This window comes from Rhinolophus sinicus, chromosome 17 (assembly GCF_057876585.1).
Source record: "Rhinolophus sinicus isolate RSI-liver-muscle chromosome 17, RSI-T2T, whole genome shotgun sequence".
NCBI classification, from domain to species: Eukaryota; Metazoa; Chordata; class Mammalia; order Chiroptera; family Rhinolophidae; genus Rhinolophus; species Rhinolophus sinicus.
Genome location: NC_142517.1, coordinates 137,390,667 through 137,402,906, shown reverse-complemented (window position 1 = coordinate 137,402,906; position 12,240 = coordinate 137,390,667). Strand labels below are relative to the sequence as shown.

The 12,240-nt window shown below is 34.6% G+C and overlaps 1 protein-coding gene across 1 annotated transcript in view; it reads right to left on the bottom strand.

The window, feature by feature from the left end:
• Nucleotides 1-12,240, bottom strand: part of ARHGAP15 (Rho GTPase activating protein 15) — a 620,344-nt gene that overhangs the window by 494,944 nt on the left and 113,160 nt on the right. The window contains exon 6 of the mRNA XM_019735910.2: nucleotides 1,905-1,994. Within this exon, the coding sequence (XP_019591469.1) occupies nucleotides 1,905-1,994 (90 nt within the window). The remainder of the gene's footprint in view (nucleotides 1-1,904; nucleotides 1,995-12,240) is intronic.

The window sequence follows — 12,240 nt, the reverse complement described above, 5'->3', positions numbered from 1 at the left end:
AAAACAGATAAACTGGATATAAGGACGCCGAGGTCCCATGAACTGCTCAGGTACATTACAAACAAAACTAGCTGGCAAGATTGTCACCTCTAAAAAGCTACTGAAGGTGAGAATGGTTTTTAATGTCTTCAGAAGTACCTATATTCAGAAATATGAAAAACAAGTAAAAAAAATATAACAGGAGGTACTTATTCACAAAAGCTTAAGCTATACATATCTTAAATATATAGTTGGTTTAAAAGTATATCCATGTTTATTATGTTTATAGCTGTGTAAAATTATACATAAATATTTTTCTTCAATATTTGCAGCTCTGCATATATCATACTCGCCAATCATCCTCATTTGTAATCTAATTTAATTCTTCATAAGGTTAACAGAAGGAACTGGAATAGCTGCCTTAGCCCAACTCTAAGGGTTTCCGTTGTCCAAGAATTATGTCTATGTCAAATTTTCATGTCTTTATCTTATAACATTGGTGATTAGGATGATAAACGTATAATACATAATAAAACTAAACCACTTAGTTCACCCTATCCAGTTCAAAATGCATACTGATCATCTAGGTTGTCACACAGGTTAGGATTATAACCTCTAAGTTTTGTTATTTCTGGCAGAAAAACAAAAAGAGGAAGAAATTGGGTGACAGGAAATATTATTAATCTATAATTCCTCACTTTAGAACCAAATTTATTTTTCCTTTTTGATTATTTAAATTCTCATTCTAATATCTTTTGGCTTTAGTCTTTTGATTTCTAGGCAAGTATGTTTCGTTCTGTTATTTTTCCTTTTTTTTTTTTTTGGTAAAAAAAAATTGTCATATCAAAAAATGAATACCTGAATAGAATATTACTAGAACCAGAAAAATAATTTATTCCACAATATGTTGAAAGTGGTAGGTATTCTTTTATATTAACATGGGTCCAAATTATTTGGATAAACATGAATTAGTATTTGGACAATTCAGAACAAACTAGAAACCAGTTTTTTTCTCCCCAGTGAAAGTTTAGATAGAAAATGTCACCAACTTATAGCTTCTAGAAGACCTAATATATGAATTTCAGTGATGCATTTAAGAAAATAACTGACTTTTCTTTAAGGGCCAAAATGGTCTTAGAAGACATTTAATATATTAATTATAACAATCTGGTTCCTTGGATACTAAATGATATGAATTATAAAATATATGTATAAATGTGTTGGTTACTTTGGAAATATAAAAGTAAATTAAATTTTATATGAATATAGAAAAAGATCAACTGCCATAATCTAAAGTTATTAATTGCCAAAGGGATTTTAGTAACATCATATGTGAAATATTAAGCTTTCCCATTTCCTTTTTTGCAAGGATTTATCTAGTTCTTTCCATTCAATGAAACATGACTGAAATTATTAATCACAGTTATTTTTTTCAGAAAATTAAATTATGCAATATGAAAAGATCCAATGTTTATAGCTTTTCAGCTGTCTACATCCCCCTAAATCACACTGGCAAATGTAATTTATGACTCGGAGGCAGGAATGGCAATGAATGTAAACAGTTCATCATAATTAGTAAATCTTACTTTATGTATGTCTGAAAATTCTATTTTAAATCTATTTAAGTCAAGCATTCTAAGTTTGAACCCCAAACAGCTAGAAAACACATCACAAAATTCAATGACTTTTGGGTGTAGAATTAATCAACACACAACATATATTTTGTGTTTAGATAGCAACCAGTCATGAGGGAAACACAAAAACCCAAATTCAACAAGGAAGAAAAGTCAGTTTTTCACAATAACCTTCACACAACTGGTTGCATATGAAAATGCACATGAAAACATAACAATACAGTAGTCTTATTTTGATTACCCAAGAGACCTCAGATTTAGAAGGAATAGGAATAAATTGAACATTCTTACCTGAAAGACGTTCTTTCTGCTTGATTTTTCCTTGGCCCATTCAATATGTGCTCCACACAAATCCACACTTTCTGGTTTGTTCCCAGTTTTCTGTAAACAAAATGAAATAAGAATAAAAAGCATACAACATTGGTGAAACATGTCAGAAAAAAATAAAAGTTTATTGAGTTAGCAGCTATACATATTTATAATATAAAGCCTTTTTGTTTTGTTTTTTCAGTTTCAAAGAGATATCTGAACTTTCATGTTCTGCAGAATTATTTACAGCAGCCACGACATGGAAACAACCTAAGTATCTGTCAAGGGATGAATGGATAAAGAAAATGTGATATATATGCATACATACACAATGGAAAAGTTATTGAGCCATAAAAAAAGAAGGAAACCTTGCCATATGTGACAACATGGATGAAACTTGAGGATGTTATACTAAGTGAAGTAAGACAAACAGGGAAAGACAAATACTGCATCTCACATTTGTGGAATCTAAAAAAGTTGAACTTGTAAAAACAAAGAGTGATTACCAGGGGATGGGGAAATGGGGCGATATTGGTTAAAGGGTACAAACTTTCAGTTATAAGATAAATAAGTTCTGGGGATCAAATGTACAGCATGGTGACAATACTAGACACTTTACTACGTATTTGAAAGTTGCTAAGAGAGTAGACAAATGTTCACATCACACACATGTAACCATGTGAGGTGATGGATGTGTTAACTAACCTTAATGTGGTAATCATTTTACAGTATATATGTCTATCAAATCATCACATTATACACCTTAAACTTACACAATATTGTCAATTATATCTCAATAAAGCTTGAAAAAAGGAAGAAACAAATTTAATTAATGTCTATTAAGTGCCAACTGTGTCTTTTATTTCACTTTTTAGACTTTTAAGACCATACACAAGTTTATTTGTATGTAATATGTGATTTGGACCGAGTTGATTATAGCATATGCTTCCTTTTACACAATACAATATGGGTATTATTTTAAAGCTGTTTTTACTGCTTTAATTCATAATAATCAATTAATGGGAATATCATCTACACTTCCCCCTTATATTTTTATTTAATTCAAGCGAATTATGTTTATATAACTTTAAATTTGCATAACTGCAAATATTAAACTAAAGCTTACCAGTTTGGGAAATTTCTGTACTATTTTTAAAGAAATGATGTCATAACTCAAAGGCTCCAACTATTTTCATATGTTTTGAGCTACTCTAGGTATCGCTATAGATAAATTTAGTACTTTTCTCAAGTCACTTTTCATAGAATACTTAAAATTTTTAGAATATAAAACTTACAACATTTTTATACAATGTTTTTAACAGCATGAAGTTTAGGTTAAAAGATGAAATTATGCAAGAATGGTAAAAATGTTAAAGGAAGTCTGTCCATAATTGCTGCCTTATAGCCGCCATGACCAATTCTATCAGTTTAACAGAAATAGCCTATTTTTCAGATAAGCCTGAAATCTACTTTTTTTATAGTTAATTGTGAGGTTTTGTTTTATTTGGCAACTCAATAAAATTATTTTGTTTGGAAACATTGATAAGCCAGGCATAACTTTCCTTCAGAATAAATTCAGCTCTCAGGACAGCAACTGATAACATAGCTTTCCTTTGTTATTTGGTAGTAAGTAACCAATCAAGATAAGTGTGCCTCTTACAGATGCCTCAGTCGGTGAAACATTTTCATTGTTTCATCCATACTCTGCTACCCAGGTGATCACGACTGCAAAATCTCAAAGCAGAATAATGATCATTATAGTGTGATATATGACATAGCAAAATTAAAAGCAACCTGCCTCTTCTGTAGTTAATTAAACTATGGGATATTCAGAACCAACAAAAATAATCATCAAGAGTATGTAACAAAAGAGATGATCTTTCCCGTATAATGCAGTCAAGGGGAAAAAGATGGAATTATTTTGTATAAGAAGCATTTCTATGTGCTACTCACTCACTCTACGTATTTTACAACTATCAATTCATTTAACTATTTTAACAACTGTATGCAGCAGGTACTATTATTTTCACCATGCTCCAGGTAAGAAAAGTCCCCAGAATGGTTAGGTAAACTTTTCCAACGTAACAGAGGTAGAAAAGGAGGAGCCAGGATCGAAGTGTGAGCAGTGTTACTCCAGAGTCTGTTCCTAACCACTATGTAGTCCTTGAAAATTCAATTTACACTATGATCCATACTCATGTTAAAATATGTCACATTTTGGGAAAAGATACATATGCCTTTCTTACGAGACTCTACTACAGATATATTGATATTGTTTCTGCCCTTCTCTGTTAAACTTGATCTTTCTATTGGGCTTTATACCACCTGTTCATCTGGAATATCTCCCAATCTTTATATGGCTGACCCCTTACGCATCAGGTCTCAACTAAATGTCACCTGTCAGAGCTCTTCTCTGACTGGCTTATAGAAAAAAGCTGCATTCCAGCATTCCTGGTTATGTTCTATCTCACTACATGTTTTAATTTCGCCACAGCCCTCCTCCAAGCTGAAATTAACATATACATTTTTATATGCGGTCTCTTTTTCTCCCACTAGAATTAAGCTACCTGAGCTGGGGCCTTGTTTGCTTTTTCCTCCACTATTTTCCCCAATGTGTGGAACAGTGCCTGACACATAGTTGTTGTTCAATGAATATTTGCTGAGTTCACGAATGAAGGAAAAATACCAAAATGCAACTAGATTTTGTGCTTTGGAAGGCAGGTTTTTAGCATCTTGAAATTCCCAATTTTATAACAATTAAGATTTATATTTGGTTTAAAAATTAAACAATCTTTGCTTTGTGATTTGGAAAAGGGATGAACAGTTCAATAGACTCATGTGGATTGAACCTAGGATTTCACAGAATCATTCAATAAACATTTATTGCATACCTATTATGTGTCAGTGTCCTAGCCGCTGGGCTGGGCACTGGGAACCCAGAGATTAAGAAGATACTGACTCTTCCTTTAAGATTTCCATACTAGTTTCAGACTCTGTATAATTTGCTATACACATTCTCTTTATATATGTGGAGCTAAAGGAGAGCTATTGGTAAAAAGCAATCCCAGCTTCCCCGGTGTTCTCACCATCTAGCTCAGCTCTGGCCACCTATTACTATTCTCATCAGCATCACACACTAAATCCCAAGGCATCCAGCTTGGGTTTATCTCAATGCTAACTCTGCCCATCACTCTCAGTTACCTCCTGGTACTTATTCATGCCTTTACCCCATCTCTTGTATTCTTACTGAGCTCACTGCTTCACCTCCTCTCCACTTTAGCAACCTTCGATCAACTTCTCTCTCACGAATCCCACGTTCTGAGATTTCCTTCCTCTCAGCCTGCAATTTTTTTTTTTTTTTTTTTTAATGTTTCTGAAATCAGCAGACCTTTGTGCATTCTCCCAGTTGCTCAAGATTTTCCTGGTGTTACTTTCTTTCATGTCCAGGCCTGATTCAGCTTCTTTCTGTGTCAGTGTCTGTCTGTCTGTCTCTCTCCTGCATTCAATGATCTATTCCACTTTCTCATCCACTTTTTCTTCTTCTGTAATCTTCCTCTTATTCTGTAATTTTGGAAAAATAACTGTTGACTACTCAGTGTACATTACAAATAAAATAATGGCCACCTTCTCCATCTGGGCTTCTGACTTCACTTAGCAAAACTTTTTTTTTTTTTTAATTGTGATAAGGACATTTAACATATCCATGAAATCATTGCCAAGGCTAATGTCATGAAACAGCAAACTTTTCATGTGTTCCTAGTCACTTTTTTTCTTTCTCATGACACTTTTCTCCTAAAGCTTTACCCCTTTCAGTTGGTCTATCAAATGGCTTACTCCTACTTCACAGAGATCATAGAACCCGTGCTGGAACATTCATGATTCTTCCCACTTTCATAATTAGCCTGTATAATAAAAATGAATAAACAAATGCAAACTTGAATAAATTACTATATGTCTTGCCCTCTGAACACTTTATATCAATTTTGCATTTATTCTTTACAAAAAGTGAAGTTATTACTATTGCCTTAAATTTTCAAGTGAAGCCGCTCAAGCAGGGAGTGTTAAATGCCTTACATAAGTTGACACATTTCATAAACGTAAAAGCACCTGAGCTATTCACGTTTATGTGACTCCCCAAGTCCCAGGTTCTTAATCACAGCAAACACGTCTTCCCCTCCATAACCATCTTTTCCTCCTATTAGTCACTTAAAGCCCTTTCCTTAGGTCCAAAAATAACAATTCACATTTTCTGTTTCCCCTTTGCAAGTATCATTGTTTCCCAGTTTCTCTCTTGGCTCCCAGAATTCTAGGCCTGGGTATGTGTGACTGGTCCCCCTGTCTGATGAACTCCATGGCTGGGATGAGAGTGGCAACTGTGAGCATCAAAATTACCTGGCCTGTCAGTGCCATCCAATGCATAAACAACTCACAAGGCTTGTCCTGTTTTTCATCACAAGAAGCGATGCTCGTTCTTTGGCTTTTCTTTTATAGTTCCTAATCCATCTCATCTCATCTCATTCCTCTTTTTCTGAGTTATCCCTCTTCTCCTATTTTCTCAATCTCCCATTCTCAAATAGATTACATCCTTTAGCCTATAACCATGCTCAAGTCACTCTTGTTTTAAAAAAAGAAATAGAATAAAGCAAGCATCAACCACATAATCTCACTTCTCTTAATCTCACCGATTTCTTTTCCATGATTGCCAGAATTCTTCAGTTTTCTGCAGCCACATTCTCTGCCACGTTCCATTCTCCTCTCAACCCACCTCAGTCTTTTAGTCTTTTCCCTGACTAATCTAAAACATCTTAATCGTGAAGGTCAACAAAAACAATCTGATGCCTTCTCTCCCATCAACATTCTACTTTAATTTTGTACTATTAAATTCTGCTAGCCCCTCTCCTTTAAAATCTTCTGTCCTTCATCTATGGAGACATTTTCTCTCCACATTCTTTCATCTTTTATACTCTCCCTTCTCTGATTTGTTGTTGTTGTTGTTTTTGTTTTTTTCCTTTTCTTCACTGACTTCTCTTCCTCTTCCCACTTCTTAAATGTTGGCAATCCCTGGTTTACTGTTCTAGCCCTTCATTATTTCTCATTGTTTCCATGGTCCCTGTGGGTTTTGGACTTTCTTCTGGTCTGATCCATTACTGACAATATATTGATTTCTCAATGGTTCCTCTAGCCCCCAGTCCCCTCTTATGTGCCAGAACTGTATTTTCTAACTAACTACTGTGAAAATTAATAAACAGAAACTTCATTCAAAATGGAGCTGGGAGGCTAGAAGAGAGAACTCTCACACACTTGTCACTGAACACACACTACTGACCCCCAGGAAGAGACATACCTTGCATCTCCAACAGGAAATTATACTACTTTATTACTTTACCTCAGCAGATAAAAGAAAAGATTCCTCCTTGCTCAGTAAACAGTTCAGCCAATGACAGACTGCCCTAACTCAGGCAATGAAAAGTCACTATACTTTAAATTTTCAGTTTCCTCAAATTAACTCTTTGTTTACTACAGCCCCTACCAAGTCCATAATAGAGATTTTTTTCTTCTTCTTTTTTGGACTTGTACCTGGTTCACCATTAGACCACATATCCCAAATTGCAATTCACTGTTGTTCCCAAATAAACCCATTTTGCTGGAGACATATTTGACCATCTATTTCTTTAAGGTCAACACTATCGTTAGGACGTAGCACAGGTGCGTCAGTGCAATCACTGTCTTCTTCTCAGACTTGCCCCCTTTTCACTATTGCTTATCTTGTTTAATCATTTTTTTATCCACTTAACTTTCTTCACTTTCTTAATTCTCCCCTTTCTCTCACCACCCACAACCAAGAGGCATAATACAGAGCCTGAATTCCAGAACTATCTCCACCTTCTTCATCCCATGACCACAGTCTCATTTGAGATCTTCTTTTCTGTCATCTGAATTCTTCTCTTTGGCATTTCCTCTGAGACTGGTCACTTTTTTTTTTTTTTTTTTTCTAAAACACAAATCTCACCAAATTCCCTCTGGAAAACTTACTATCTACGGAATAATATACAAATCCCTTAGTGGAGTACACAGACTCCTTTTCATCATCCTCAACCCTCCTTTTTCATTGCATTCATTTCCCCATTCTTCTACAAACCAGCTATGACAGTTCCCAAACTGCAATCTGCCTTTACAACTTTATACACAAGGGATATGACTAGGCATGCATACGTTTTATCTGAAACACATTTATCTCTCTTCAATCCACTCTCCTTGCTAGCCATTTGCCCCAATCCTGATCATTTTCATGATGTAACTCCAAAATAATCTCCATGAGGCTCTCCTTTGCAGGCACACTCACTCATTCCTTCTCACCATTTTCCCTACTTTGAAACACGGTTTATTATAATTATATTTGTTATCCACGTACCGTGTTTCCCCAAAAATAAGACCTAACAGGAAAATGAGCCCTAGCATGATTTTTCAGGATGACATCCCCTGAACATAAGCTCTAATGAATCTTTTGGAGCAAAAATTAACATAAGACCGGTCTTATTTTGAGGGAAACAGGGTATTAAAACTACTTTTTGATGTGTCTCTTTTCCCCAGCTATATAAAGAACAAGTTGGGTTCGTCTTACACTTCTTTATTTTCCCAAAATCTAGAGAACTGGCCCAAAATAAGCACTCAACAGATATCTGTTAACTATTGAGTGAATTTATGAACTGGATGGAGACCATAATGGAAAATTTTCAGATTCATTTGAACGTATTAATAAGCAAACATGAATAATACATCTCAGAATGACAGCTTAAAAAACTGAGAAATACGTCAGAAGTAAAAACACAACATTCCCATTTATACTGACCTTTAGTAGAAACTGATCTTACGGCACAAAGAAAATAATAGAGGTTTGGGCTGAATTCAAAAATATGCCAGAAAAAAGAGATTTGAATAATATTCAATCAAATAAAATATCAATTTCAAGAACTAAAAAATGAAATAAATAGGGGATGATATAAAATTGATTTTCATCAGTAGTTCATTTTTACAAAGCTAAAGCAGAAAGACCCCAGGCTTGAAGAGCAATGTTAGGAACTAGGCTTTATTATATAGAAATATTTTTAGTATTTAAGCATTGTTAAACATTGGAATAAGTTGTTCAGAAAAGCCATAAAATTCATTTGGAAGACAATCATGATTTTATTCAAGAAGATTGAAATTACAGAATCTTTTAATGGAAAATATATTTCTGATTCTACAGCTTATAGCTGTAGACCTAGAGAAAGTCTGCTAATGAACTGCATGATGCCAATGGATTATATTGTACATCATTATAAAAAATATACTTTAAAAAATGGACTAAATATGGATTTAAATATAAGAGTATACATATCATATCTCTTCTGGGGTAAACTTAAAATGAAAATGACTGATTTTGAAATATTTAAATAGAATTATTTAAAAGTCACTGCTTCTGGACAATGAAACATAAAGCCTCTTTGTTGAAGCAATGTAAAGTCATTACAAATTGATCTTAGGTCTTGTCCACTTCTGATTTTTATTACTTTCTTAGTCTATCTTTATCATTTCCCAATACTAACTGACAGGATATCCTCTCTATAATATATTTTTCTCTAACTTAGATTAAACCTTTGGGATTAATCTTCCTATATTTCTTCATGGCATATTTGGGCTCTTTTAACGTATATTAAGACAATATCAAAGGCCAGATGCTCATTTGCTTGATGGCATTTTCCATGATGAAGATTGAGCACGTGTGTGGGCGACAAATGACTGGGTCCCTCGTTCTCATACCCTTATAACTAGATGTGTGGTGTTTTTTTGTTTTGTTTTGTTTTGTTTTTTTGTTTTTAATGGCATGGCTCAGATTTTATGAAACAGGTTATTAACTACCATTTTTTATTTATGATTAATTGCTATTCCAAAACATAGACTCAGATTGTCCTTATCCGTCTGAAACACGAAACACAAAATCTGTTTAGAGGAATTAAGTTTTATCACTTGGTTTTGATACTGGAAAAATCATTCATGGAGGAGGATAAAACTCACTTAGAAATTCTCATTTGGGCAAAGTGATTTAGGAAAGAGTGCTGAATGGATACCTGATCTTATTAATGTCTAAAGTATGGCCACTGTCAAGATAGCAGAGGATACTTTGATTGTAAAATGTGGGTTTTATGCATATGAATATAAATGATGCTAATAATAACTGAAATTGTTTCTACAGTGAAATTTCTCAGTACATTACAAGATCGAATCAAGCCAGATTTTCAGAAAAGCAAACCTTTTTAGTGATTTTGGGCACTAGAATGCTATGTGTTTGTTTTATTGTGGATTGTTTATCTGTTTGTTTGTTTGTTTTCAGTTTGTTTTTTTGAGGATAAAGTATTCTCTCCTTTTCCAGAAATGAATATTTATTGCATTTACTGCTTAATCAAAATCTTGCTAGAACAAATATAATAGCTTCTATTTAGCCTACTTTGTTGTGTGCTGATATTGTCTTACATTTACATTACATAAAAAATACTAATAATAATTCTGCAAAATGAGTAGCTTCGGAACATTTTTGCTGCCTCAGATGCCCCCTCAGAGTCCTTCCTTAGACCCTAGTCCCCTCAGTCCACCTCAGCTCTCCCTGTAGATGACCAGCCCTGATTGGGCCCCTATAGTCCCACTTCCTGAGGATGACCAGTCACCTTCCTGGAATGCTAACCCCTCCTTCCTGGTTGCCAGACTGCAGATAGGCTTTTGGCTTTCCAATCACTTCCCAATTTGGATGAAATGCATTTTTATAGAGTATAGGATCTGGCTTTCTGAGTAACCATCCAAGGGTGAACCCAGAGTCCATATAATGCAGGCAATAAAGACTGGATGGTAACCTTTAACCGAAAGGAAGCAGGAAATGGGAAGAAGCATAGCAGATAAATTCCTTCTCCTTCCTCTACCTCTGCCTGTCCAATGATGCTGTGTCTCTCTGAGGCTCACTGTAAAGCCAGCATGGTAACACATCCCCTCTCTATTTCGCATCATTTCCTGCCTCGCTTCCTTTTTCCTTCACTCTCTGAGTCCTGGATTCATGTCTCCAAAATGAAGCTTGGTTGCTTAGTTCAGGCTTTGTTTTCTAGGAAATCAGGGCTGAGACAATTGTTACTTTCCTTGTGGCAGAGATGAATACTCATAACTCTCCATCAAAAGGTGTGCTGTGCTCCTTCCCAAGTTCAGAGCTGTCATTATGAAGCAGCTCACCAGAGATTCCATTTTTTTTTTCCAGCCCCCTTTACATCAACAGAGCCACATTACTCATTCTCATCACTGGAATGTGAGCAAAAACAACGTGATACACTTCTGGGCTCATGGATTTGAGTATATAGACCTTCTCATGTTCTCTTTTCTTTTCCTTCATTTGACCCTGGGGCATGGCAGAACTCAAAGTTGGGAGAAATACCACATAGCAGAAAACTAATCAGGAATAACTGTTTTAGACTGTGGTATGAGTAAGAAATGAGGTTCTGCAAAAATTTTGGATTGTATTTGGACAGCAGATAATATTCTCCTAACTGACAAATCTTTATATTATAGTTAACAAAACTAAGACAGTGATATACTGCCATTAAGTGACAATTTGGCCAATCGAATCCAAAATTCTACCTGGTTCCAAAGCCTGTTTTCTTAACCACTATATTATATTGCCTCATGTAGTAATAATAACAATAATAATAATAAATATAATTAAGATTATCATTGCTATGCACCAGGCATGTTACATCAATTTTCTCACATAATCTCACAATGGCTTTATGAGGTAGGTACTTTTATTAACTCCACACTAGGGTTGAGATATCCAAGGATTATAACAAATAAAATGTGGACGTGTGATTCCTAAGCCAGATGGTCTGACTTAGAAGACCCTATTTCTACCTAATATGGTATACTGCTTCCCAGTGCATTTCAATTTAGTAGTGAATTTTTATGAAAGACTGGATACATTTATTCAGTAAATTCAAAAATGCACTGTGGAGTAAAAGTCCATTTTATCTTGGAGAAATGCAAGCTCTAAATTAGATGTATTACATTGACCAAAATGATAAACCACAGAGAGTCAAGCTTCATAATTAAAATAGTTTTCTGAGAGAGCCTAAGGTGAGGTTTATTGGACAGTAAGCTATTATCCATTTATAAAGCATCCTATCAATTTCATAGATTTTTGTGGTTATTAAAAAGTATGTAAGATACAGAATTTATTGTGGTTAATGGCCATATCTTGAAAAAAGTATAACCAGAAAACGTGGCTTCATTTATAGTAATATTGATC